At 42.8% G+C, this 25,838-nt stretch overlaps 2 protein-coding genes across 4 annotated transcripts in view; one reads left to right on the top strand and one right to left on the bottom strand.

Annotated features, from left to right (window-relative positions):
• Window positions 1–2,155: 2,155 nt before the first annotated feature.
• Window positions 2,156–7,460, bottom strand: LOC306703051 (uncharacterized protein). The gene is made up of 10 exons (XM_079168872.1): window positions 7,337–7,460; window positions 6,575–6,710; window positions 6,318–6,428; window positions 6,075–6,207; window positions 5,479–5,657; window positions 5,244–5,317; window positions 4,911–5,073; window positions 4,724–4,806; window positions 3,923–4,113; window positions 2,156–3,630 (listed from the first exon to the last, which is right to left on the bottom strand). The coding sequence occupies exons 1-10, from the start codon at window positions 7,455–7,457 to the stop codon at window positions 3,142–3,144; spliced, it is 1,680 nt and encodes a 559-aa protein (XP_079024998.1). The 5' UTR covers window positions 7,458–7,460; the 3' UTR covers window positions 2,156–3,141.
• Window positions 7,461–9,226: 1,766 nt separating this feature from the next.
• The window catches only part of wdfy4 (WDFY family member 4), a 38,114-nt gene continuing 21,502 nt past the window's right edge, over window positions 9,227–25,838 (top strand). For 2 of the 3 annotated variants that reach the window (XM_079168918.1, XM_079168916.1), the window contains exons 1-32: window positions 9,227–9,352; window positions 10,479–10,727; window positions 11,673–11,784; window positions 12,378–12,505; window positions 12,878–13,006; window positions 13,099–13,288; window positions 14,021–14,210; window positions 14,419–14,579; window positions 15,741–15,973; window positions 16,055–16,194; window positions 16,483–16,613; window positions 16,893–16,994; window positions 17,123–17,313; window positions 18,237–18,967; window positions 19,107–19,200; window positions 19,303–19,517; window positions 19,642–19,739; window positions 19,892–20,120; window positions 21,329–21,405; window positions 21,491–21,709; window positions 21,859–22,037; window positions 22,134–22,365; window positions 22,804–22,955; window positions 23,030–23,141; window positions 23,232–23,422; window positions 23,542–23,694; window positions 23,831–23,904; window positions 24,235–24,393; window positions 24,509–24,606; window positions 24,708–24,804; window positions 24,937–25,139; window positions 25,628–25,794. In XM_079168918.1, coding sequence (XP_079025044.1) covers window positions 9,332–9,352; window positions 10,479–10,727; window positions 11,673–11,784; window positions 12,378–12,505; window positions 12,878–13,006; window positions 13,099–13,288; window positions 14,021–14,210; window positions 14,419–14,579; window positions 15,741–15,973; window positions 16,055–16,194; window positions 16,483–16,613; window positions 16,893–16,994; window positions 17,123–17,313; window positions 18,237–18,967; window positions 19,107–19,200; window positions 19,303–19,517; window positions 19,642–19,739; window positions 19,892–20,120; window positions 21,329–21,405; window positions 21,491–21,709; window positions 21,859–22,037; window positions 22,134–22,365; window positions 22,804–22,955; window positions 23,030–23,141; window positions 23,232–23,422; window positions 23,542–23,694; window positions 23,831–23,904; window positions 24,235–24,393; window positions 24,509–24,606; window positions 24,708–24,804; window positions 24,937–25,139; window positions 25,628–25,794 — 5,457 coding nt within the window. In that variant the 5' untranslated portion in view covers window positions 9,227–9,331. The remainder of the gene's footprint in view (window positions 9,353–10,478; window positions 10,728–11,672; window positions 11,785–12,377; window positions 12,506–12,877; window positions 13,007–13,098; window positions 13,289–14,020; window positions 14,211–14,418; window positions 14,580–15,740; window positions 15,974–16,054; window positions 16,195–16,482; window positions 16,614–16,892; window positions 16,995–17,122; window positions 17,314–18,236; window positions 18,968–19,106; window positions 19,201–19,302; window positions 19,518–19,641; window positions 19,740–19,891; window positions 20,121–21,328; window positions 21,406–21,490; window positions 21,710–21,858; window positions 22,038–22,133; window positions 22,366–22,803; window positions 22,956–23,029; window positions 23,142–23,231; window positions 23,423–23,541; window positions 23,695–23,830; window positions 23,905–24,234; window positions 24,394–24,508; window positions 24,607–24,707; window positions 24,805–24,936; window positions 25,140–25,627; window positions 25,795–25,838) is intronic. The other variant, XM_079168917.1, reaches the window with a different exon arrangement.

The following is a 25,838-nucleotide window of genomic DNA, read 5'->3' as shown; positions in this document are numbered from 1 at the left end:
TATAAATATGTCTGGCTGTGTGTCCTCTGTCTTGTCCCCCATTTATTTACATTGGCTCCCGCAATCACTCCGCAGTCTGCACAATCCCTCTGGCTGGTTGCTCATGGAGATTTGATTATGGCCTCATCTGTACATGAAGTACAACCTCAGATCAATACGTTTGATTTAACTGACATCATTTGTACCATCAAATGTTTGATGCAGAGCAAGTGGCTAAGTTATTGTATCGTCTGTACCAGATGCATTATACATTTGGGTAGACATGTGTTTAAAACTGACAAAACTGAACTGTATAGCACTCATATTTAATATCAAAAACTCTTACAGGCTAAGACTTGTCACACCACTCAGTCACTCAAAATGTGGATGATGAAAGCCGAAATACTCATGGGTGTGATGTTCTTGTTTCTATTCAGCCTGGTTGGTTTGTAGAGAATGTGATAAAGCAGATTAATGCTGCAGTTCAAGAGGCTAGATGACACTAAAATGCGGTACGGGGACACTGCTGACTGAGCTTTTTCATAAGAAATAATAACTTACTCAGCTCAAACATAACAATCAATGACAAATGGTCCCCACTCGCTAAATAAAGGCTTTATAAAGTAGTAGCAGTACAGTCCTGATAACATTACTTTGGGAATGTAACTCTGAACACTTTCAAATGATCAGCTCATAACCTGACAGGCAAATATCTGAAGATCAGAGCTTAACTTTATATGAAAGCTCAGATAAGAAAGTTTGATCTTAAACAACATAAATCATCTCCTTGCTTGATCATTGTTGTAAAACAAACTAAAAGAGAGCTTTACCTGCCAATTCTTTGGTTGGTCACTGGTCAGAGGAGTCCTGGATGGTTTCAAGGCAGTGGACCCGTCTGCACAGTGTATCCCTCTCCACTGGGGCCATTTCTAGAGCCACACACACACACACACACACACACACACACACACACACACACACACACACACACACACACACACACACACACACACACACACACACACACGCTCTAAACAATGGCAATACTGAAATCTCAGTCCTCTGCTGGATTGATAATTACTAAGAAACAAATCACATGACATTCACATACCCAAAGAGAAAGGACTACTATTGCTGCCATCAGTAACACACCAATGACGTGCGCTCGAAGAATGCTGACGTGAACAGACTCTGATAGAAAGAAGGAAATAAAGACAGTCATGCGAGTATTACTTGCCATGTCATCTCGGATGGGCAGAGCAGACGACTCTCAGTCTGGAGCCAAACTCTCTGTGCTACACAAGAAAGCAAACACAGTCCCAAGCTGCAGCTGCTGTGATCGGTATGCTGCTTTACAGAGAAATAGAACATATCATACGATGATCTCCTGCCGTCCTCCTTCTCTACATTTTTCAGTCTGTCTGTCACTGAGGAAGTGAGCTGCCTTGATGGAGAAGTGAAAATGCCTGACTCCTGTGTAAAACATATTATGAGTCGTTTTATGGTGTTACTGTACATTTTCCCCACTCACAAGAGGGTAAACATGAATGCTCTGGCTGTTTGTGATTTGAGAATGTAAATCAAGAGGGACGGTCACAGGCTTTGAAAAAAAACCTTAACAACGTGTTTGTCTCTTGCTACACATTCAGTGGTGAACGTAGCCAAGCACAATACTGTACTTAAGTACAGTTTTGACATACTTGAGTATTTACATTTTATGCTACTTTATACCTCTACATTTCAGAGAAAAATATTGTACTTTTTACTCCACTAGGTTTGACACTTAAAGTTACTTTTACCATAAAAGCATATAATATGAAATCATGCAGTACTACTACTGTATACAAAAGTATGTGAAATTGGCTTCACATTGACGAACTAAAACATTTAAATGCTCTTATGTGTATTAATTAGGATGAAAACAGAATAATACAACATTATACAATAATACAAAAGGAAAAAGTGTGATTCTGCATAATGAGTATGTTTATTTTTGATACTTTAAGCACATTTTGCTGATTATACTTCTGTACTTTTACCTAAGTTCACTTTTTTAACTTGGGAGTTCAACTAGGATAATTTTTAGACTGTGGTATTTCTACTTTTACTTAAGTAAAGTATCTCAGTACTTCCACCAAAGATAAATAAGAAACATTCTACTTTTACTAATTTCAGTGATGTTTTTTATTCAGCATATAAACATCATGGCACAAATGAGGTATCATCTTGGAAAAGAAATTGTGTAACCACAGATAAAATGCATTAGTACATATATAAAATATATCGGGGTATTACATACAATAACACTGATCCAGGGACAGAACAATACGGTAACAGCAGTCACAGGCTTACATGCGCTCATCTTAACCTCTCTATATGCATGACAGGCAGTACAGTAGACACTAAATAAAATCACACGGCGTAGCCTCTCACATAGTCCAGACACACCAGCCTCTGAGGGATGTGGGGAACATCATCTATAATCTAGAAATATAGCCCCGAGGGAAACAAAGGAAATGAGTGTGTTTAATTGAAGGCATGAAAAGAGCATGCCTCATTAGTGAGAGCAGAGGAAGTGTCATGGCTCAAATGACTGGGAGCAGGTCAGCGAGGGAACGACATTACGTCAGGAACAAAGTATTTCAGTGCACTTGCTAGTCACCATTATCACTAATCACAGGACTTGCTAATGTTATGAGTAGCCTACACACATCTTCACAACTTTGAACAATGCTTTTTACACTATGACACACTTTTCTTCAAAACAAACATAACAAATGACATGTTAAAAAAATGGAGCTGATGTAGAATATGAAAACAGGTGTAAATGTGAGCATTCGTTCGGAGGTGTTCCCTGCTAAAACACAGTTTTGGAATCAAGTACGTCACGACACAGAACAATGCGAACAAGTTCATGTGAACACCGATATCTTAAAAGTATTCTGTGAGGCTTCTAAAAACTAGGTGAACGTCTAAACTCTTATCCTGCAAGACACAAATCTGCTGACTAATCTATTCTGTAGCCTACTGTATATTAAAATAGAATATTGAGATTCGACCAAGATTCAAGTACAACATGTCGTATGGCATTAGAGACTCTGTAAACGGTGAAGCAAGTGAGCGATGACACAAACAGCTGGACACGAGACAAACTTGACATTTTCAAATGTCTATGGCAGTTTTGTCGTCTCTTGATTGTCCTCTTCCCACCCGCCTTCGACCCTCCAGCAGGAACGACAGCACGATAGCCCAGCGCTGCCCGAGTGACCTCTGCCGTGCTGAGCTTTCGCACTGTCTGAAGTAGGTGGTCGTTCCTGTGGCCACGGACTCAAACTGCTCAACCAGTAGCCACACCTCCCAGAACACCGTCAGTCCGTTCATTGACACCAATACCACAACCCAGAACTCCTCCCCGAACAATGTCAGCCACGACGACAGGCCGTGATGGCTCGCGGGCATCCTGCCGTACAGGTAACTTGTTGCCGTGGCAACAAAAAGCAGGTGGGCAATCACCATGGAGAGGATGAAGAAGAGGAAGACGCGGTGGTTACCGCGGCCGACGCACCGGTTGAGGAAAAGGCAGTGGTGGTCGTAGTCTTTGATGCACATCTCACACAGCTTGCAGTGTTTAGTGTAGTCAGGCGGAAACAACTATGAGGAAAGCAAAGACATGGTGGGAGGAGAGCAACGTATTGTTGATGTGATGTAGCCCATGAACGAAAAAATTTGCTTTTTTAAATTTACCGGCAACCGTCTTCAAAAGCAGACCTTTCACCAATTGATGAAAATCACCTGGCTATGACTTAATTGACGTAAATATTTCATCCCATTAAATTGTCCCAGCATTGATTCATTGCTTTTCGAAGGAACACACCAAGAGGAGAAGGGCTGTGTGTACATTTAGATACGTTGGTATGCTCTCTGACCCGTGTGAACGTCTTACCTCACAGTACGGACAGAACCTGTGAGGGCTCTGGTTGTCCTCCACCAGGTCAGCGATACAGGAGAACCGAGGATCTACATCTGCTCTGTTCAGTGTCCCAGGGTCCTGAGTCATAACCTTGCAGAGCAAAATGAGGACCAAGGAGAAGTGGACCATTGACACATGGACCAGAACACTGTTTGACCACACACATTCAAAAGGTTAAGGATGAACCATTGTCATTTCAATTTACAAAATCCTAGAATACATTTGCCTTACTGTGTATGTTTGGGGCGAGCAGAAGAACTATGAGAGCACTGGCCATGTTGAAAAATGTTTTCAGGAAAGCTTGTGGAGTATCCAAAATACAAATGTTCTCCTTGGGGAGCATGGATAGGTCACTGCATAATAGACTTTAAATATTAATTGGGTACAAGTGGAAAATGTGACTCGATGATGGCACAAGAGGGAAGGTCAAAGGATAATGAAAAACATTGGGATTCAACCTCTGGGGACTATTAACAGATAATTACATCAAAACCCCAACTTTCACTTGTTGGTCACAATGTTGCTTGACCTGAGGTTGGCACCATAATATTTAGATATCATCCTGTGAAGATCATTATAATTAAGGAGCACATATTAAAGCAATCCGGCCTTTGGTTAATATATCCCTCTCCGAACCAAAGTGTTGGCTGGGCAGACAGACGAACCAACATTGACATCCTTATGCCCATACCGCTAGCAAGGCAAAACAAGCCAGATTATACAGTAATATGCCTGGGCATGAGACTTAATGTGTGCTACATTTGTTAAGGATATTAGGCATCATCCTTCCATAGAAGCAGAGCAGGGAATGGAACAAGCCAGCTATGAGGGTTCCCAAGTAGATTGGGTTGGGTAACCTGGAAGGAAGACAGACGCTATCTCAACAAAGAGGTAAAACAAACAGTGAAATGAGTTGACTTACTGATAAACATTTCACATGTAAAAAAAAAAAAAGTCAAACCTTTGGTATGTGGTCATGCGGTGGTACTGTGTGAAGATGCTTCTGGCCAGCCAGGGGAAGAGCAAAGCGCAGGTCAGCCCCCCATAGCCTCCCACCATGGCTGCTATCAGCAGGATGACAGCTCCACTCAGGGTCGGAAAAAGCAGTGTCCAGTAATACAACACTGGTGAGAAAAGACACACGGTATAAACATATAAAGATGTGTGATTAACTCAACACATAAACACACACACACAGCATGTGTTACAGTGCATTATCATCACCATTGTCATGATTATAATCATCATCCTTGTCTTCAGCGCTAAATGATTGATCAAACAGAGGAATATTCACCATGAGACTCGCTGGGCTTGTGGTGTAGTGGCTCATTAATGTACCGACTCAGTAGCTTGGTGAGTTGCTGATGTCTAGAGAAAAATACACAGTATAGCAATGTATTAATCAGCATCAGCATCCCAAGAGGAAGAAGTCATCTGTAAATGCAACCCTTTTGGATATCTGAAGGTACTGAGGGGTGTTTCTATCCCATGCAGTGTTTTTCCAGATATTATAGAGACAGCAGATTCACCTAAATGTTTTCCCCTGTTTGCTGAGGTCCAGTGGTGTGAGGCCGCTGTGGTTCCTCTGATAGAGCATCCTGCACCCTGTTCTCTGCAGCAGTGTCCAGCACACCTCCACTCCACCCCTCTCTGCTGCAACATGAAGCGCAGTCGCTCCCTGCTGGTCGACTGCATCCACAGCACATCTCTGAAACACAAACAGAGGGTTGAGCTGCACAGCTGCTAAAAAGACATCGGCACTGATTCCAGTTTCACAAATGCTTACGGTTAAACTGATCTATGTGTGGATGCAATGTTTTATTTGAAAAGGTTATACTAGGTTGGGTACTGAGCTTATTTGCCTACAGTTTTGTATGAGTGGTTGATGACAGTGACACTTAACCACATTGTAAATAAGAAGGATTGAGAACCAAATACAATGAGCAAAAAGTGACTAAAAGCAGTTAACAGTTGAGTAAAGTCATGGTACATAATTGCATGTTAATTCTCAGTGGGTGTGACAGCAATAGGAACCCTATCAAATCCTCCTCTATAAAGTTGTATCATACTCTTGGCAAACTGGAGCATGTGAGTGAGTGAGACAGCGAGGGCCATCATATCCTACCTGGTCTCTGAGCAGATACCGCACCACCTCTGTGTTGCCTGTGGATGCAGCCAGGTGAAGGGGTGTCACCTGGTACATGTCTGTGTCTGAAAACCGGAACATTCCTGTCTCCCACAAATAGTGCACTGCAACACTGGGAAAGATAATATAACAGTAAATGCATGCATTTTCACATATTTGTGTGTGACCGATTAGCCAAAGAAATACATCAAGGTTTGTAATGTGTCGTTTTCATCTACTCACATGCTGCCCCCCGTGACTGCATGATGCAGTGACGTTTTTCGCTGCCGGTCAATGAGACGCAAATCAGCTCCATACTGCATCATCTGGTGTATGATATAGATGTTTCCTTGCCTGATGGGAGTCAAAAGCACAAACTGTTATTACACTGGATCCAGCACAGATCAAAATGCATGATGCTCACACCATGACATTGTCCCATCGAGAATCCAGGCATATTTGTTTAACACTAGAGACCTAAATATGCAGCTACTGCTCACCTGCAGGCAAAATGAAAGGCTGTCTGTCCTGCGTCACATGTCAGGTTGGGGTCAGCTCCAAAACTAAGGAAAAGGTCAACCAGGGCGCGGGTACCATGGAGGGCCGCGTAGTGGAGCGGGGTGAAACCACCCCAGCCTGGATGAAGACAAACACAAGCACATTATCTGATCTGCAGTCTCTGTGACCAACAATATAGGCCTGACAATAAATGCACAGTGTGTCAGCCTGTTGATCGTTGAAACCCTCTGGAGTCCGGGGATAGAGATGCCTTTGCCACAATGTGACTTTGCGCTGTGTTGTCACAGGATCTGTCCATCTACATCTGAGCCAGACCATCTCACAGACGAGCTGCTGCAGGGTTAGCTTTCCCCTTGGAAATGTGACAAAATCACAGGAGACACTGGAGCACGATAAAGTTTAAAGTGGTCCTTTGAAAATAGCATGATGAAAAAATGGTAGGCTACTTGTTCAATGCTTTTCACAAAATGTTCACATTATAACGTATTCATTCAATATACAAAATGTGAATTACAGATATACGACATAGGAATAACAAGTTCTTGGAAAACAGTGTTCATCAGCAGTTGTCTGGATTTATACTGAGCAAATCAGCAAATACCATCACAGTTTAAGGCTAAAAACTATAGCATACAGACAGGAACACAGTAGGAAGTAGTGGCCTGTAGTTTCACAAATATGTTGTAATTAAAAGAGCAACACTGACCAGATCAGGATTTCAATTGCATCTTATTCCACCTTACCTTTTACCCTGAGAACTGATCGGTCATTCTGGACGAACTGTATACACAGTTCAATATTGCCTCTCTGTATACAGTCAAATATGTCTCCGCGGGTATCGGAGCACACGGGCATCGGATGCATTATGATGGGTGCTCAGAGGCGGCCTGCTAATATTTCCACCGACAGACACTGCAACGGAAACAAAAAAATCAGCTCCCAGGACGAAGCGCTACAACATCATAATGTAACGTGAGAGAGGAAGATCATCTTTCGCTTCAAAGTAACGGGGATCTTTCATTGTGCTAAACCGATCGAGACAGACCACGCCCTGGACTCCTCGTTGGTTGCAGCAGGTCACATGACCGCTGACGTCATCCGTGTCAACAAAACACTTGGGCCCTATAAATAAGATAACACCTTATAATTTAATTAGCATCATGTCATGCTGGACATCGTAATATTGGGGCAGAATTAAAATATATATATATTTACAGAAATGTTCAAACAAACTTTTTAACGTAAAGGAAATATTTTGTAAGTATAACTCCTAGTAAGCAAGAAATGTATTTATTTATTATCTATTTTGCGTTTAATTTCTTACTGCAACATGCGATGCTTAAGTTACAAATAAGCAGTGAGACTAGAACCTGCAGTGTTGAGAGACTGTTTGCGACGTCCGGGGTCTCTTTGCGACACTGGCTGAAATCAGTGTTGTTGTTTTCGGCTCGGACGCGATAAACGTCATTGTATCCATTGCGCGTGCTCTGCTGTCAGCTTATAAAAGTTAGTTATCACTGCTGCAACAATGCGACGACTTAGCCGAAGCACTGAGGCGTATAATCGGCTCTAGACAACACCGAGGAGATCTGCAGAGGGAATGACATGCCTTGAGAATGAATGGTCATGCTCGCCATGCAGCTCGTGAGTGTTCAGGGACAGAGTGTCTTCAACTTCAGCAGGTGATGGCAATTCCTGTGGCTGTCCTTTCTTTTTAGACATTTTGACTTGTCATACTAGGGGAGGAAAGTGTAATAATTGATCACATTAATAAGACACTGCAGTTATCATGCATTACACCATCGCAGGGAATCCACAGAGCAGCTAGCACCATTACAGCTGTGGCTGTCCTGATGAAATGTGTTCAGTAAACAAAAGCACTATGCTCCACGATGGAGCAGGTTTAAGGTTGTCTATTTAGGGACAGTATTTGTTTTTCTCCACCTGGTAGCTGTCCGCATATTGTTATATAATTAAAACCCACAAGATGGCGCTGTTTAGCCACGTTATATCAGCACTGATTTCATTCTCTATGTCAGCAATACAATCATTGTAGTTTCCCAATCTCAGTGCAGTTGCACCCCACAAGCATTCAAACTACACGGACACTCTCGTTGCCATTAAAGCCCCATTAAACAAATAATAAACAACAGAAAATATGATATTCCTACTGACCTGATTAGTCTTTTATTACAATATGTAAGACTAATAACACAATCTGTTTGGATGTTTTCTGATGCTTTTAAAGATTTGTTTACCTTTTTAAACGCACTAAAACAGGCCTGTCTAGTTATAATCAGCAGACAAACATACACACTTGATTCGTTTTTAATTGTTTCACCTACAAGTCAATCTTTTCATTTAAACCTGTTGTAAAAAAACTGTGTTTTTTGGCATCTTTGGTGAATCATGGGATCCTGCCACTGAGATTCATGGCATACCGTGTCTATAAAAAGCCAAGGGACTCGTCTTTAAGCTGTGGTGGGAGGGCCCCATCCAACCAGTTAAACAACACTTTTTCACTTCTGCTTCTCTAAGGAAGTAAGAAGGCACATGACCTGGGCCAGCTGATTTGAGTTGCTCTGCTTGTTCAAAGTTCAGTCTGCTTGGTGCAGATTAGTAAGGGGCGGGTCATTTTACAGAAGGGACAACACAGCAGGCGCTAGTCATGTCTCCGCTTGTCTTCTGGAATAACACAACACAGATGACAGCGTCCTCGTAGAGCTAGGAATAATCAGATGGCTCTCACACAAGTACAGGTAAGAGGACTGAAGCGCGTGTTATGTAAATCATTTTCCTTTTGAACTACATAGCGAAGCAAAGGTGGCTATCAATAGGGATGTGTGTTACTTTTCCATCTCACCAGTAACTTTGGATGCTTTTGTGTGTCTTGCTATCGGTGTCTCTCACACTCACTGCACACAGAACATTCTCGCATGAGTAAACCTCAGAGTATTAATGAATTTGTCTGGAATGTGAACTGCCTTTCCCTTTACTTAACCAAGCACTGGCTTATCAGTTTAGGAGTCCACCTCTGCCAATGTCCCTTATTGTTCACCATGTGTGTGTGACTCTCAACAGAGAGTCCCCAGAGAGATATCACTGTAATGAGGAAACAATGCCCTAGTCAAAGCCTCAGTCATACAGACTCCTCATCCACAGCTAGTGGGACAGAGAAGTGTAACACGGATTAGCAGCTTCCTGTGAGAAGAACTTCAAACTGTAGAGGAATTTTACTCCACATGATCAATAACTTTGGCGATGTTAGGGGCAACTGAGAGGGAAAGAACATCCTTGGGTTTAATCAGTGTCGCATTGATGTGATTTTGTACAACAAAAGGTCCCAATTTGCCATCTTTTGCACTTGTGCACCTCAAATTGTCAAATAGATTGCACTTGCAAGTGACAGGTATGATTAGGTATTCCCAAACCGCTGCACAATTGCTGTTGTCTTAACAGGAGAAAATAATGAAGTACAAACACGTGGTATAAAACATCTGCAGTGAAATGTGTCCATGCAACGGCCAATTTAAAGCTTGAATAGTTTTTAACATCTACTTGCGTTATGTGCTTCCAGTTACTAAACATTTGGCTTCAGTTATACCATGTGGATCCTTCACAGAGGTTGATGACAAGTTGGTGAAAATGACACATGACTGCCGGTGGTCTGTTCCTCTATCTGGTGTTTTCTCAATGCAGTGTGATAAGTGGGCTTGATGGGGGAGGGCTGAAGGTTTGGTTTGGGACAAATGTATTTGAGGAAGTGAGACAATTTAAGGGAATATTATAAAAAGACATTCTGGGTATTATGTAAATTCTGGCTATCTAAAAAAAGAAGGAACAATCTGAGTATTTGTCCCTTTTTGGCTCTTTTTTCCCCTCCAGGACCAGAGTGCTAAAGGGGAAAGGATCAATAAGGAAACCGGAGAGCTAAGTGCTTCAGGGGAGTTATCCGTCTCTGTGGACTTAAAGGTGGAGGGCTCTTGTAGGAACCCTCAACTCCCTCAAGTGCTCAAAGAACAACTACGGGAGCTGGGAATTCACGCATACCCGAGTCCTGACCCCACAGCTGACCATGTCCCTTTAGAACAGAGACAGGAACATCTCGTCAAAGTCCTGCCTCTCTACATACAGGTACGGACCTCTGGGGGCAACAATGTGTCTTTTTATCTCTCACTGTTCATCCAGGCAAACCTTTCCAGAGTTCAAGTGAGTTTTAGTTTTTCTATTCTAAAATGAATGGAGACTATCAACTGGGGAATCGTTAATCGATCATGGCAGGATCATTTAAAGTGGAGCCACGGTTTGAATTGATACCCGACCTCACAGAGGTTCAATGGGGGCCTCAGGTCAAACTGCTCCAGAACGCTTGAATGAAACAACGTGAGATGGCAGTCAGATGTTTGGCCCTCAGCTGATCCCATCACTGTCTGTTGAACAAATGCACATGAGGTCTCTCAGTAAACCGGTACGCTCTACCGAACTGTCACATCAAATACAAAGTTGATTCCCGCCTCGCTTTTATAGTTTTCATTTGTAATTCTCTGAGCCTGAAATGCGTCACAGTTATGAAGAAACCTTTTTACCCGTGCACACACTCGGTATACATTCCATCACAGTTCTCTGTGTGTGTGTGTGTGTGTGTGTGTGTGTGTAACACCATTGATCGGGCTCACAGCTGCAGACGTAATCACTCTTTGTGTGTTGTTTTATGTGTGTGTATATGTGTGAGTATATGTGTGTAAGCCTCATGACCAGAATGTCGGGCCTCACTTAAGAACAGCAAACTCAGTGAAATGTGATATCCTCTTATGGAACTGAAAAGAGCATATAGCACTGGCTTCCATTATTGATAGTGTAGTACATTACCCAAATTAGCTGATATTCTACTATAATATGATTACATTGTTTTACTGCATCTCATAATGCACCAGTTTCTGTAGAGCTAGTGTGTTATACATGAGTACATACAGTACATGGCAAAGTACAACCCAATGAGCACAACATTTTATGCTAATTATTCCATACCGAAACAAACAGTTTATCTTGTGTGATGGACTGTCTCCTCTCTGATCTCAGGTCTGTGAGGATGGTGGCAGGCTTGAAGGTCTGAACATAAAGGGGCTTGCAGCTCTCACTGCTGATGTTGTCATCCATAACATCCACAACCGACTGGCTGAAAGACCTGCAGGTATACTAACAACTGCTCGTAGATCACAGCAAACGCAACACGTCTTTTTTTTTCCACGTGGAGGGACTTTCTACCTCTACTATCCACTTCTGCATTTTCCGTCTGCTGCAGTTCTTTTCAAGAATAATGTTTCTCATGTTGTAAATGTCACTGATTTCATGTTATTGACAATGGAACAACAAAGTACAAGCAATCCTGTTAACAAAAATGGGGAAACAATGTAATCTGTAGTTCCCTTCTTGAGGTTTGGAAACTTTCTCTGATGTTACGTTGATCTACTGATGTTCGGTCAGTTGTCTCTCTGTGTGTCTCCTCTGTCTCCCTCTCTCGCTGGTTGTTAATGTATGTTTCTGGGGGTATGAAGGAGAACCTTTTTTTTGTTCTAAGGGAAGTAGATGCTTCTCGTTTTTGTGTAGCACAGAAACGTGACACTTACCGAAGTAAAAACAGATTCTACTGGTAACTGCGGTAGAAGGTGACGAGAAACGGCTACAGTATGTACAGTAAGCTGTGGTGTTGTCTTGATCTTATTGATGAGTCTTTGAGGTCATGGTTCAGCACATGTTGAGTCATGTTGAGTTTTTTGTTTTCAGAGGGGGCTCGTGGTGAGGTGGTGCGGTTCTTCCAGAGGCAGGATACCAAGGAGACAAACTGTGAAGCGACAGACAATCAAGGATGGCTGCTGTTAAAGTCTCTGCTGCTGCTGACAGCCGACAGCTCAGTGAGTCAAAGCTTTAAAGTGAAGTGACGTCAGGTTTCCATACTTTTAGTTGATCAATGTTGTCGAAAGCTTCTTACATCGGGAAATTAACTACCCATATTTACTGTATGTGACGTTGGACAACATTCATTATATTGATAATTACCACACCCAATTTTCACAATGTATCAAAAAATATTTTAACTAATTATAATAACTCATATTGTCTTAGGACAATGTAAGTTGTTAAAATTAGTATTAAACATACATTTAGAAAATAATAAATAGCTGTAAATGTTTCCTGAATTTCTTTGTCTTCAAATTGTCATCATTTGTAATGAATTATTTTCAGGCGTGACTCTGATTTATGTGTTTGTTTGTGTGTGTTTGTAGGATATATTGTCCTGTATAAACCCCGGGCTCCCTGCTGCTTTGGTGAAATGTCTGTACCTGCTCGTGTGCCTTCCAGCTGAAAAGGAGAACTTGGCCAAAGAAGAGACATTTCAGGAGCCGCTAACGCAGGTCAGTTTAGGCAAATAGCTTCACTCTTTGTATTTTTTCCTCCTAATCATGCAAGCTCTCACTCTAAACGTCTTCTCCCTGCTCTTCTCCAGGTTCTCCTTCAGCTCTGTAGGCAGCCAGTCAATGTGGAGAGACTGGTGGAAACTCAGGAGCTGCAGTGTCTAATCATTGGCCTCACATCACTATGGGACCAGACCAGCGCTACATGGAGACATCAGGCCTCCCGTGTACTCAAGGCAGTCTCTGCTGCAGCAACAAGCAACACTGTCCCGAGCTTGCAAGGTGAGGTAACTTAAAAACTATTGGGATAAGTATCATTTCTGTTTATCTTGTAGTTTTTTAATGGTTCTACTCTTTAGTTATAATAGACTGTATTTCTTCAGTTCCACTGAATATATAAAGTATTACATATATCAGAACACAGGCTGCATAGAAAGTGAATTATATTTTATGAGGGAAAGTTATTTGTGCAGACGGATATTTGTATTCCAGTAATGGGTTGATTATACAGGGACACATGACCACACATCCCAGCAGAGCAGCATACTGCAAATATGTTTCACATGATGCCTCCCTCAGTCCAGATAATTCAATTAAATGTGAATGTTCTAGTACACACACGTTCACGTTGATTTGTTTTGGACACCAGGAATTCATCAGCATTTTCCAGCATGATATTTTTGCTCTTTGCTGAAGAATCCTCAATCTCTAGAGGTTTGTTAAACCTGGGTGAGGGCAGGAGATTTTATTGTAGCATGTACTGCATCTCTGAAAGACTGTGTTTTAGTTTATTTAAGTTTAATTTGATTTGGACATCACAGTAGCTTAATTGTAACGTACATTAATGCACAAGGACCAGATGCACCGTGTTTATTGTTTGTAGGGAAATGCCAATTTGCCAAATTTTGAGTGTGTGGGTGCTATCGTTCTGTATATCTTCATCTCTATCTGTATCGTTTATCTCTGAGCAAATGACTACTTCACTAACCAGGAACACTGTCATTTCCTCATTAGGCAAGAACTGTGTGCGTATCTGCATCCAGAACCTGTTGCACATCAGTGCTGATGTCTCGGGGTCGCTGCTGGCGGAGGTGGCCGTGGCTGTGTTCAGCTTCATTAGAGACACCTATTCTCTCAATCCAGCCCTCTTTGTGGAGTTTGACAACAATGATGGCTACAAGGCCCTTGAAATCATCCTGAAACGGTGAGCGAACAGGACAAGAACAGAAGAAGAAAGAAACAAAGTATATATTCTTAGAAATTAGGTGGAATTTATGGTGTAAATATAAAGCGCCTTCAAAGTGTGTAATTTGTCATATTGATGTAATGTGTCTGCTCTCAGAGTCAGTAAAGAGAAATCTGCATTCCTCTAACGTTACTTCTTTTGTCTCTCATCATTATACCATCATAAGCTGTGAGGAAGGTGTTTCTGTGGATCAGTTACAGCCTGTGGAGGAGTTGCTGGCCCTCATTGCATCCTTCACCCTGCTTGGAAAAACTGAGCTGAAAGTTGCTCTTTGTGTGACGAATCCTCAACCTCCAGCCTTCAAGTTTGACCCGTCTCTCACCAAAGGTAGGTCAACTCTTCTGCAGTTCTGCATTGTTATTCTCTGCCCACCCCTCCCTAATTATCTTTAACAGTTGATTGTACCATGAGGTACCTGAACCATCGCTTCCATATTCATACTCCAAACCTTCTAATTATCATCGCATGCATGACTCAGCAAAGATAGGCTAAGGGAGGGGAATGGGCCCCCCAAATGACCACACAGTTCATCCCTCCTTTGCACTTTTACCCTAATATAGCCCACCCAAACTGCTCCGCTCCCTCTCCCTGATTTCCTACACACCTCCCCATTCCCCCACTGCTACCCCGCTGCAGTGCACAACACCCCTCAGGTTAACAGGAAGCTGAGGTGATTATGTCTGAGATGATGAAGTGGAGGCTTCCCCTCTAACTCTGTTAGGATGCTCCACATCCATTCACCACTGGCCTACAGCAACCAGCCATCTATCATAGCTGCACACACACCTCCATCCAACACTCATAAATAGAGTGTCCATAATAAACACCTTCAATTATACACACAGAGACACACACACACTCAGCATCCATCCATCACATCAAGGAGCAGATCTCTCCAGCTGAGGGACCAGGGACTGTTTTCTGCTGATCTTATTTGGCTTTGATACAATTTTGATTAAGTGTGAAAATGAATCCCATTTCTATAACCAGGTATATATTTATACGCAACAACAGTGTTTTGGCTCCCAAATCTAAGACCTCCTCTAAATATTTTGACAATGCAGCCAACAAACTCTATCAAGGCAGATTATGCTACTTTTCTTTTGCCTTTGTGCATGTTGTGTTGTTTGTTTTCAATCTATCTATGTATGTATAACTCGATTGACTTATGGGATTCAGCATGTGCTCTGTGTTAAAGGTTGTTTGTAATTTATTGGTTTTCCTTTTTCTATGAAATTGACTGTCTGACCTTGCCAGAGCAACATCTGATAAATTGAGCTTCAAATTCAAAACATCTTTTAGCTAAATTGACCTCAGGCTGATATTGTTTTTCGCAATACTTTATGTCATAGAATAGACAAGAAAACATTGTCTTCAAATTCAAAACGTTTGATAAACAATCATGCAGACCATATGCATGTATCCTCCTTTGACAAGTCAAGTGTACCTTCACATTTTTCATTCTCCATCTCCTACCTTTGTCTCCAGGTTTAGCAGTGAAAAACCTGCCCGCCTTCCACCTGCTGCAGGCTTCCTTGCTGCGTTCTCACGATTCTCTGCTGTGCTGCCAGCTCCTTCGAACCCTGCAGACAATATGGGAGAGGGACCCAGCCAATTTCTTCCTCTTGGAGTGGACTGTCCAGTCGATGGCCCAGCTGGCTGCCTGTGTGTGGCGTAAACCAGCACCTGTCCAAAAGCTATTCTTTTCACTGCTAGAGATGGTACGACTTGGTATGTCCCCATGCATACTTTTTTTTCTGATACAACATGCATTTGAGTTTTGATTAAATACTTTCTTATAGGTGATATTTAAGTTTAACTACATCCCCCATGAGACCTTGCGGGCACTGCTGGTTGTGCTGAAGCAGAGCTGGTCTGGGACACTCACTGGAGGAGTGGCAGGGATAGAGTTTGCAGTGGTGGCTCTCAAGTGTTTTCACAGGTGGGCTGTGCTAGTTTGTACAAATATTACTCATAATTGTTCATAATACTCCCGCTTCAAATATTTATCCTTAATTTATCTGACGCTTGTCAGAATTTGTTGTTGTTCTCTCAATTGATAAGCACACTCAGAGATAGTTTAAATAGCAAATGGCCAAAAATATAACCGTCTTCAAATGGTACTGCAACTGCTTGGTTAGTCTTATCATTGAGACAGATGTACACAGAACAGGTAAGACCTGATAAAGTTGCCATTTTTTTTCTAAGATCTATCTCCTCTGCTCTGTAGGATGACGGTGCACAGTGGTATGCTAGCTGAGTCACTGAGTGACTGGGGCCTGCTGGAGCTGCTGCTCAGCGAAATTCGTAGGAGAGCTAAAATCCTCAGGAAGGCCGGAGTTGTCTCTTCCCCTCAAATCAGTACGAACTAACATATTTGTTTCCTCATTCCTCATCATGTAATCAACTCTCAGACAGAGAGTTGATTTCTGTGCCATAAAAACACGTCATTGTAGACAATTTGAGATTGAGCAACACACCCAGTCATGAATCACTACCTTCAATCTTTCAAAGTGAGGGATTTTGAAATAAAATTGATGTGGACCTTTGCCCTTTGGCCTGCAAATATGGATCAGTAGCCAGATTTCAGTCTTGTATGTTTACTCTGTAATTTTCATCTGAGGTTCTTGTGCTCTTTAGATCCTCAGCAGCTGCCATGTGTGGAGGACAGTGAGCGAATGCTCACTACCTGTATGCTTCAAGTTGTGTCAACCCTTACTCTGCGTTCAATCAAAAACACAAGTATACAAATTCATTTCTTTTTATAACCTTTTTTTTGGGAAATTCCTTATTCTTTCACATTCTGGAACCATTTTTTGTAACAGCTAGAAACCGCTGTTGTATACTTAATTTCTGCATGTGTATTCCAGTTTCAGTGAGAGACCTTGGTATGCTTCCCTACATAAAGATCTTCCTGGATGAGGATCAATATCGAGGTCCCACTCTGAGCATTTTGGAGCAGCTAGCTGAAATTAACCCGGATGAGTTCATGAGTACAGCCATAGGAGCCCTCTGCTCCTCTACACGGCAGGAAATCGGTTTGAAGCGGGACCTTTTGCAGGTACTTCCATTTCACATGCACCCGCAGCCACAGACGACGACACACAGACACATCCGGAAACACTCAGATACGCAGTGATCTCAGCTGAACTGTAAACGTAGTCTCCACTCTACATCGAATCATAACAAATTGTAATGCACTTAATACATAATAAGCTAGTGAATTTATTTTCTTAGCATGTGGGACCCTGATAACATTATAGACAAATGCAGATTGATTTGCTAAAACAGGTTTAGCTGTTAACTCTGGTCCGATTTGATTAGGCCAGCAGCCTTGTGCTGTGGCACTCTGAAGATTACCACCTCTATCAGATCAGTGAATGGGACGGAGATCTGATTAAGCCTAACTAAGTTATACACCCACTGTATGTGTCCGTTTTTATAGATGGCAGTGAGAAGAGCACTTACTTGCAGATATCGTGTGTATTCGATGTGTGTGTGTGTGAATGTGTACGCTTGTGCTTGTTTGTGAATGCATGCAACTTGTTTTGTGTGTGTGTTCTTTGTGCTAACACGGTTAAAGCAGGTGGCAATCAGATTGGGTACGACCTGGGTTGGCAAGTGTTAAGAGCCATTGTGATTACTCCAGTTTCCGTTAATCACATTTCTGCCTGCGTTCTGGCTCACACATTAGCTACCTGATGGATTAGGTCGCTAAATTGAATAAAGCTAATGTAATTTTGTTCACCTCCAAAAACTAGTTACCAGAAATGATTTATGGTATATCTATATGTTTCATCTATTTTTCATGACATTGTTTTAATTGACTAGGGGGGATGCTTTTAAAAATGTGAGCAAAGCATACATTCTCTCTAAAGTATAGAATCGGCTTTGTCACATGTGTGATTAGGCTTTCGCGTGTGTAACGATACCACATGTTCGCTCTCCAAATGCTCTGTCTGACTCGTCGCGTCTGTGTTTCAGTCTGTGCGGAAGGTGCTGGGGAGCCCCAACAGCTGGGACGCCTTCAGGAGAGCAGGAGGCTTCACCGGACTGCTGTCTGTGGTGATCGACATGGAGGGAGCTCTGTCTGACCCTCCCCAGGGAGAAGTGTGGAAGTCTCTCGGGCACCAACCGCTGCTGGACCTCCTCCTCCTCACTCTCCACATCCTGGCCTTGGCTGTGCATCTTCACACAGTGAGTGCACACCATTTTGAGACTGGTGGCTTTTATGAAAGGCTGGCAGAGGCTCTTCTCCAGCTGGGCTGCTTCCATGCAGAAGGCCCTGAGGAAGAGACACTTGATGAAGACGAGGGCTCCTGTCTCAAGACTGCAGAGAACAACCAGTCCCCTGGAAAAAGCTTTCACCAGTTTGTCGAGTTTGCAGAGGCCCCTGAAGCGCCCTCCTCTCCCTCCACCACCCCGCAGCCCAATCTGCCTGTCACTCTTCGAACATGTATAAGGCTGCTCTCGTATCTCGACCAGTTCGCCACAGGAACCTACTCTCCTCTGGAGTTAAACTTGGGACTAGAGCCTGAGGATGGGGGTGACGGAGATAAAGAGAAAGTAAATGGACCAGCACGGCATGAAGGAGTGCATTCGGGGTCCCCTCCTGTCCACTTGGGATCAGGCCTGCAGTCCGTGGAGGACACACCCGGAAGATCCAGAAACACGGCACCCAGTATTTCCTCAGTCTGCTCCGAGTCTCAGTACAGGTGCATATTTCTAACCATTTGGAGGTGGTGGCAGCTATATTCCATGCATATCTAAATGATATTGCATGAATGGGGTCTATATTTGATCTCATGAGTGTCAACCCATACTTTGTTTTGTGTTTTTTTGCTTTGCTTACAGTAGGTTCAGCTGCAATCATATTATTCTTCATCCAGGAGCAATCCGTGTTATCATGACTCTCCTTCCATCAGTATTTACTCCCGAGGACCCACAGGTACCTTTCTAGACTGAACATGTTACAGTCCCTTATGTTGCACTTTATGGGGTACACGTTAGGGCGCCAGTATGAGACAAATTGTCTTTCCTTCTTTCCCAGCTCTCTATGGAGGTCCAGTTCTCACTGGCGCACCACGTCCAGGCAATGGTCAAATCTGAGCGAAACCGCCAGATAGTGTGCGAAGGGGGGCTGGTCTCCACACTCCTGGCCCACTGTCGGAGCATGTTGCTGGCTCCAAACCACCCGTTACATCTACCTGTTACTCGTATCTTGGAGAAGCTCGCCTCCCAGGCCGTCACACCTTCAGACTTCAGGTAAAACATCTGAGGTTCAGACACATGCATGTTTTCATTGCACTGAAGATGAAGATGCTTTTTGATTTTTGTTTAGCTTTTTAAATGTATTTGTGCTACTATATTCTGTCTTTTTCCTCCTCAGAAAGTTCCTGTGTTTAGGGGACCCGCTCATGTGCTGTGCAGACAAAACGGCCATGCTACTAGGACATGCCCCACTGGTCAAACCTCCGGTTTCAAATGGTACAGACTTGTTTTGTTCTAATAACTTAATCTTCCTATTAATGCTTGCTCTTTACCGATGCATGTTAGATTCAATCCTCTCAAGCTTTAATTTGGCCTGTAAGACACAGACATGAATGCAGGTCACATTTTGGTTGTGTTTTCTAAACCAGATCACAGTACAGAAGCAGATGTCTCATCAGGATCTTCAGTTAAGAAACTGAAGCGCACTTTCAGCTTGTTAAAGTCTACAACTCGCAGTGAATCCTTTGTTGGTCCGGCAATCCCTATCCACCAGATCATCAGTCTGGTGACCATGACGTCACCGCGCACCTTCAGACCACACCGAGTCTCCTCCTCACCTGCCTTCGTCGAGTTTGACATGAGTGAGAGTGGATATGGGTGAGTCCTTGATTGACTGGGTGCCTGTTTAGTCTTGCACTATCAAATAGACGAGGTGGAACTTCTAGTTGTGCTCTATATAAATTCATCTTGAAACATATGTGCTGCAGAAATAAACTCAGTGAGGTTTGGCTAGTGAGGAAATGTAAAAAAATATAAGAATTAACAAGCGCTTGTAGAGATGCTTCTCAAAATGTATCTGTTTATGGTAAAAGGTCAAGACAGGTTTAGTTGACTGCAGTTGCCTAAAGACAAAGGTGGTCTTGCAGAACCCAATACGCTTTTTTAGAACAGGACCTGTCCCATTCGGTCTCTTGGTTACACTCACATCTTAGGCTTGAAACTCGTGTGGACTCTTGGGCATTCTCTCAGGAGTCTCTGTGGAGCTTAGTGAAGTGTTGGGCCAAAAAAATGAAAATAAACATGAAGAATAACATCTTTTACCCGGCTTGATGCTCTCTTTATTTGAATCATGGCATGACAAAGGGATTCATGTGATAGGGGATACGTTTGAGGATAACATCTTGATGTTAGCCTCAAGACAAAGTTAATCCTTTAAGGCCTTTTTGCTAATTTACTTGTAACATCAAAAAAAACGAAAAGAGTGTCATGCGGCGAGCTCACATGCAATGTCTATGGAAAGCTCAGAGCTTAGACCACTCTGAGCTCAGTGAGCTGCAGCTGTTTTGATTCTGCAGCTACCAAAAGTTGGGGATATTTGAACTTTTAGCGGCTAAATGCTGCCAGAGGGTACCCACAGCCAATCAGTAAACCGTGTCCTGTGATTCCTGTGACATGTTGACACTCATGTGACCTATATCACAAAGGATTTCTGTCTGCCTGATACAAATGAACACGCCTCCCAGCCGCAGGAGAATGTAATTATTGCAGTGAGCCGCACATCGCCACTGCCATCGCTAACCCTTTTCTATTCAGTACTTTACTCATACGATAGATATGTTACAACCAGATTCTCACAAAAATGGGAGAGTGACCTACGTAGTGAATACAATTAAGAGGACTGGCAGGAGGCGGTACATCTGGTGCAAGGAACCTTCACTTGCAAAAGGCTTGCGGAAATGCACCACCACTGACTGATTGCATCTAGTAACCTAGCCTTTTGTTTGTTGGAAAGCATGTTGGAGAAAACAAAACACACAAGGTTATTCATTCACTCATTTCTTGCCATGCGGCGGTATGCTTTGCAGCTGCCTTTTCCTGCCCTCTCTGGCTACAGTGAAAGGAGTGACTGCTGATTCAATGTCAACAGGTGGAATTGGAGGAGGTAAGTGATGAGTCTAAATGTTTGATACGTATTTGTGAATATATCTAAATAAAATGTCTAATCATCTCCTTCTTGCATATTTCAGAATGCCGGGGTTTTCCCCCTTCAGCTGGCATCTCATTTTCCTGCTGGTTCCAGATCAACCGCTTTAGTTCAGCCTGTGATTCCCACCCAATCCGTCTCCTGTCAGTGGTTCGCCACATGTCCCGGACTGAACAACAGTACATCTGTCTGTCTATCTCCTTCTCGGCCTGTGACGGCTGTCTGGTTATCTCCACAGAGGAGGAAGCATTTACATACCTGGGTAAGAGTGATAGAAGTTTGGTCAATATTTAAAAACTGTCAGCTACGACCTCATCAATTGTGTTGAAGTGGGACTGCACACTAAAAGTGACATCATGACTTCATACTGCAGAGTTTGACTGAATGTATTTATTCATGATTGTTTAACAGATATGATGGAGCCAGAAGTTTGCTCTCCCACTTCTTTGCCTACATCACTGAGGTTCCGCTGCTCCAGCATGCTGGTCCCAGGTCAGTGGCACCATCTGGCTGTGGTTATGGCCAAAGACGTGAAGAAGACCTGCATTGCTTCAGCCTACTTCAACGGCAAGGCAGTGGGGACAGGAAAGGTATGACAAGAGGAGGGAAACTGAGGAGCTGATGATTGACCTGATTCTAGGTCAAATGTGGTATTAATGTGTTCGTGTATCATCATTTTCTGTCAGATGAGGTATATTCAGCCATTCCCGGGTCAGTATGTCTCCATGGACCCCGCAGCTGTGATTGATGTGTACGGACTGATAGGAACTCCAGCTCTCTGGAAGGAGCATGCTGCTCTAGTGTGGCGAGTGGGTCCATCTTTCCTGTTCGAAGAAGCTTTGAGCCCTGAGTCCGTGAGTGTCATGTACATACAAGGCACCGCCTACCAAGGCAACTTCCTGGCTCTGGGCAACAAAGGTGAGTCACAAGATCTTGTGTAAGAATTTCACAGGATTTCTACAGTATGTCTTTTGTTTACTTACAGTAAGTCATCCTGGTTAAGAGCATATGATGCATGCTGAATCTGTAAATATATTTACTTGTGGTTTTATTAGAAGAAAATGATCCTAGAATAACACAAGGTTGTTTCTAGATGCCTTGGGAATGTACTTTTTTATAAGTCAATGTTTTGGTTATCTTTTTCGGCATGCGGTAAATCAAGTTTGTCATGGTGCTCATTACATGCGTGCTGATTTTCTCTACAGATAATAATCATACACCAATTACATGCAATTTAATGCAATTGGACAACTATGTTTTTCCTAATAGATAGTGATGATTATGGTTACACATTACATCTGTAAGACAGTTCTACTACACATACCTGTGTTGTCCCACCTCTCTGTTTGTCCCCAGGGCATGATCCAGATGCTGAGTCTCTCCCTCTCAGGCTGGTTCCCGAGGAGAGGATCTCATTTGGCATCAACCCAGCAATTTCTACATTAACAACTGTCGTGCAGATCAGAGAAAATTACAATGAGGTGGACTGCAGACTGATCGCTAAAGAGGTAAGATGAGTCCATGTTGAACCTGTGAGTTTGTTGTTTTGGTACAGAGTAACAATCATTGTGTGTAATTACAGATGGGGATAACATCCCGGGATCACTCAACCCCTGTGTTCCTAGCTCAAAACATCAGCCAGCACCTGAGCGGTACAGCTCGCACCATAGGAGCAGCCCTGGTTGGACATTTTGGTAAATAAAGTATTATTTTGAAAAGTTGACTTTCGTTTTAGTTTTTTCTTGCAGAAGCACTCGGTAACTTCTTGGTCCTTTTTTTTCTAGGTGTGCGTACGTTCACCCCCTGCAGTGCATCCAATGGTTTCCTGTACGTCGGCGGACCTGCAGTTGTTCTCAGTCTCGTTGCAATGGCGCCAGATGATAGCTCTCTGTATGCAGCTGTCAAAGTTCTTCTTTCTGTTTTGGAGACCAACTTTGCCATGCAGCAGGAAATGAAACGAATCAATGGATATAAGGTATGTCGAACCTTTCGAAAAGTACTGGAGTAGCTACACGTTATGCAGAAACAAACATCTAAATCTGCTGCCTTACTGTTGAGATCTTTCCTTAAATATATATATTGCTCTGCCTGTAGCTGCTAGCTTTCCTGCTGAAGATGAAGCACAATCTGGTCAGCTACAGAACCTTTCAGTTGGTTCTGTATCTCTCCAAGTCAGTGGAGCTGAGCTCTGGGTCCGGTTGCATAGAGAACACAGCTGCTTTCCAGGCCCTGCTGTGTGACCTGGAGGTGAGCAAATCTTAACTTATAACTTCAACGGATGTAGGAAATGCATACTTTTTTGTGTCCTCCACGTATTTATTCGGCTTGTTTCTAAGGGCATCTGGAAGCTAATTGTTTCTCTCTCATTATACCATGTTTTTAGGTGTGGCAGAACACATCAGATAATCTCGACCTCTCAGTTCTGAACCACTTTGCTGAAATCCAGAATTCCTCAAGGTAAATTCCACAGCTTGTGAAACAGGTTGTAGCTTTAATTTAATTCATTATTAAGTCACATGGCCAACAAGTTACACTACACAATAATAAGGGTGTTGATCAAGATTGACGCCGGACTTTATCGGCTGTTTTGTCAACATCTGCAGCAGCCTTTCATCAGTATTACAGAAATGTACGCATGTAAATAGTCACGGGAATGTTCAACAGAATCAGTCACAGAGGACAGACAAGAAGAGCTTGACTGAACTTGTGCATGGATTGCTGAATTAGATTATCTGTCTGTGGGAACAGATTGTGATTGATATTAATGCTCTCTCTGTTTCTCAACAGTGACAGCAGGAATGCAGCGGCCATGCACAGTATGGGCCTGCTACCAAAGCTGCTATTCGAGCTTTGTGATCCAGCTGTGACCGTTCAGAAGGTTAAGATCATTTCATGTGTCATCACATCCCTCCTAAAAGCTCACTTGACCCCTCTGGACACAAGCAGGTACAGTCTAGGAATGCACCAGCCACAACAAAGTGCTCCTGTCTTACAGTTTTCATTCATTTTCATTCATTTAGGAATTGCTCTGTATTTCAAATATCTCCCATTATCTGGTCAGGCTTGGGCTCTTCCTGGTCTACACACTCCCTCCTCTTAGTAACATGAATGAAGGCTGCAATGAGATATCTGACGGCCATCTTTCACAGGATACACCAGGTACACCATATAACACACAGCCACAGCTTATACAGTACATTACATGCCTCATGGATGACCCTTGTCACCAGTACTGACCCAGAAATGTATCTGTGCTGTAGCTCAGAGGTCTGATCCAGACAGCCTCGTCTGGATCCGCAACCAGCTCTTACGATGTCTTTGCGAAATCCTCAACTCAGACAGCCTTCTAATGGAAGAGTGAGTGGCATCTGGTACTACTTGGCTGAACCAAAACTGGAACGAAAACATATTTTCCCAGTATTTCATGTGCCATAATGTCAGGGCAGAAACTAAACTGCATTAGTTGATCATGTTCTTATTCCCCACCAGTCGGCAGAAGGCCTTGTTCGATGCCCTGGGCAGTGATTGGTTCCTGCTCTTCCTTCAGCCCCACCTTCACCCATCCACCTTGAAACTGGGCCTCGTCCTGCTCACACACTTTCTGTCGAGTCCCAGCCAGCAGAGCAGCTTCAGAGAGGGGGTACTCCCAGCTACACTCATCGAGGGCATGGAGGAACCCCTTGCTGTCTTAGGTACATAAAGTTTAATACTTTCTCGAAGTGAAGCCGGAAAATAATTCAATGTTGTCATTTTGCCTCATATTGTGAGGACATGAAGTTCATTTTAAATTCCGGTACACAATTCTGATGTGTAAATTGATCAAATTGGATAAAGTGTTGTTATATTGTATTTACATACTGACTAAATAAGGTATTTTAAAGAAATATTTCGGGTTGTTGTTTGAAATATACATGCACTTAAGTGTAATGATCAACAACAGTCAGTTAACATGCTTTTTCATATACAAACCTCATCATGACGTGAATATGAAAATCAATTTGCAAATTATTTACATGCCAATATGTATTTGATGTGTGTAATATGTATCATTCAATGGATCTTCATCAGGGTCACACCCTGTCTTGGATTATTTCTGAAGGAAAGACATATTGAGACAATATTCCACTTACATAATATTGAATAAGCAACTTCTATCATTGATTTCTTGCCTTGTCACCAGACAACCTTCGAGCCCATTCTTGGTCTTTGGAGTGCCTCAGCACCACGTGCCCAGGCTTTGATGTCCTACAGGGTCTGCTGATCAGACACACTCACCTGCCTCAGGTGTTTGAAGCCCTGGCTTCTCTGCTGCTGGAGAAGAAGACCAGTCACACTGCAGAGGGACACGTGGGTCATTTTGATCATTTTTTATCTTGTAATACATCTTCATC

The sequence above is a fragment of the Pholis gunnellus genome, assembly GCF_910591455.1.
Source record: "Pholis gunnellus genome assembly, chromosome: 11".
In the NCBI taxonomy this organism is placed as follows: Eukaryota; Metazoa; Chordata; class Actinopteri; order Perciformes; family Pholidae; genus Pholis; species Pholis gunnellus.
Note: the sequence above shows the minus strand (reverse complement) of the source record. Positions and strands in the feature narration are given on the sequence as shown.

Coding starts and splice junctions, on each gene's coding strand:
- LOC306703051 (XM_079168872.1), bottom strand. CDS start 7,457: ATGCATCCGATGCCCGTGTGCTCCGATACCCGCGGAGACATATTTGAC. Junction 6,711..7,336: donor ATCAGTTCTCAGGGTAAAAG/GTAAGGTGGAAT, acceptor GTCTTCATCCAG/GCTGGGGTGGTTTCACCCCG. Junction 6,429..6,574: donor GCCTTTCATTTTGCCTGCAG/GTGAGCAGTAGC, acceptor GACTCCCATCAG/GCAAGGAAACATCTATATCA.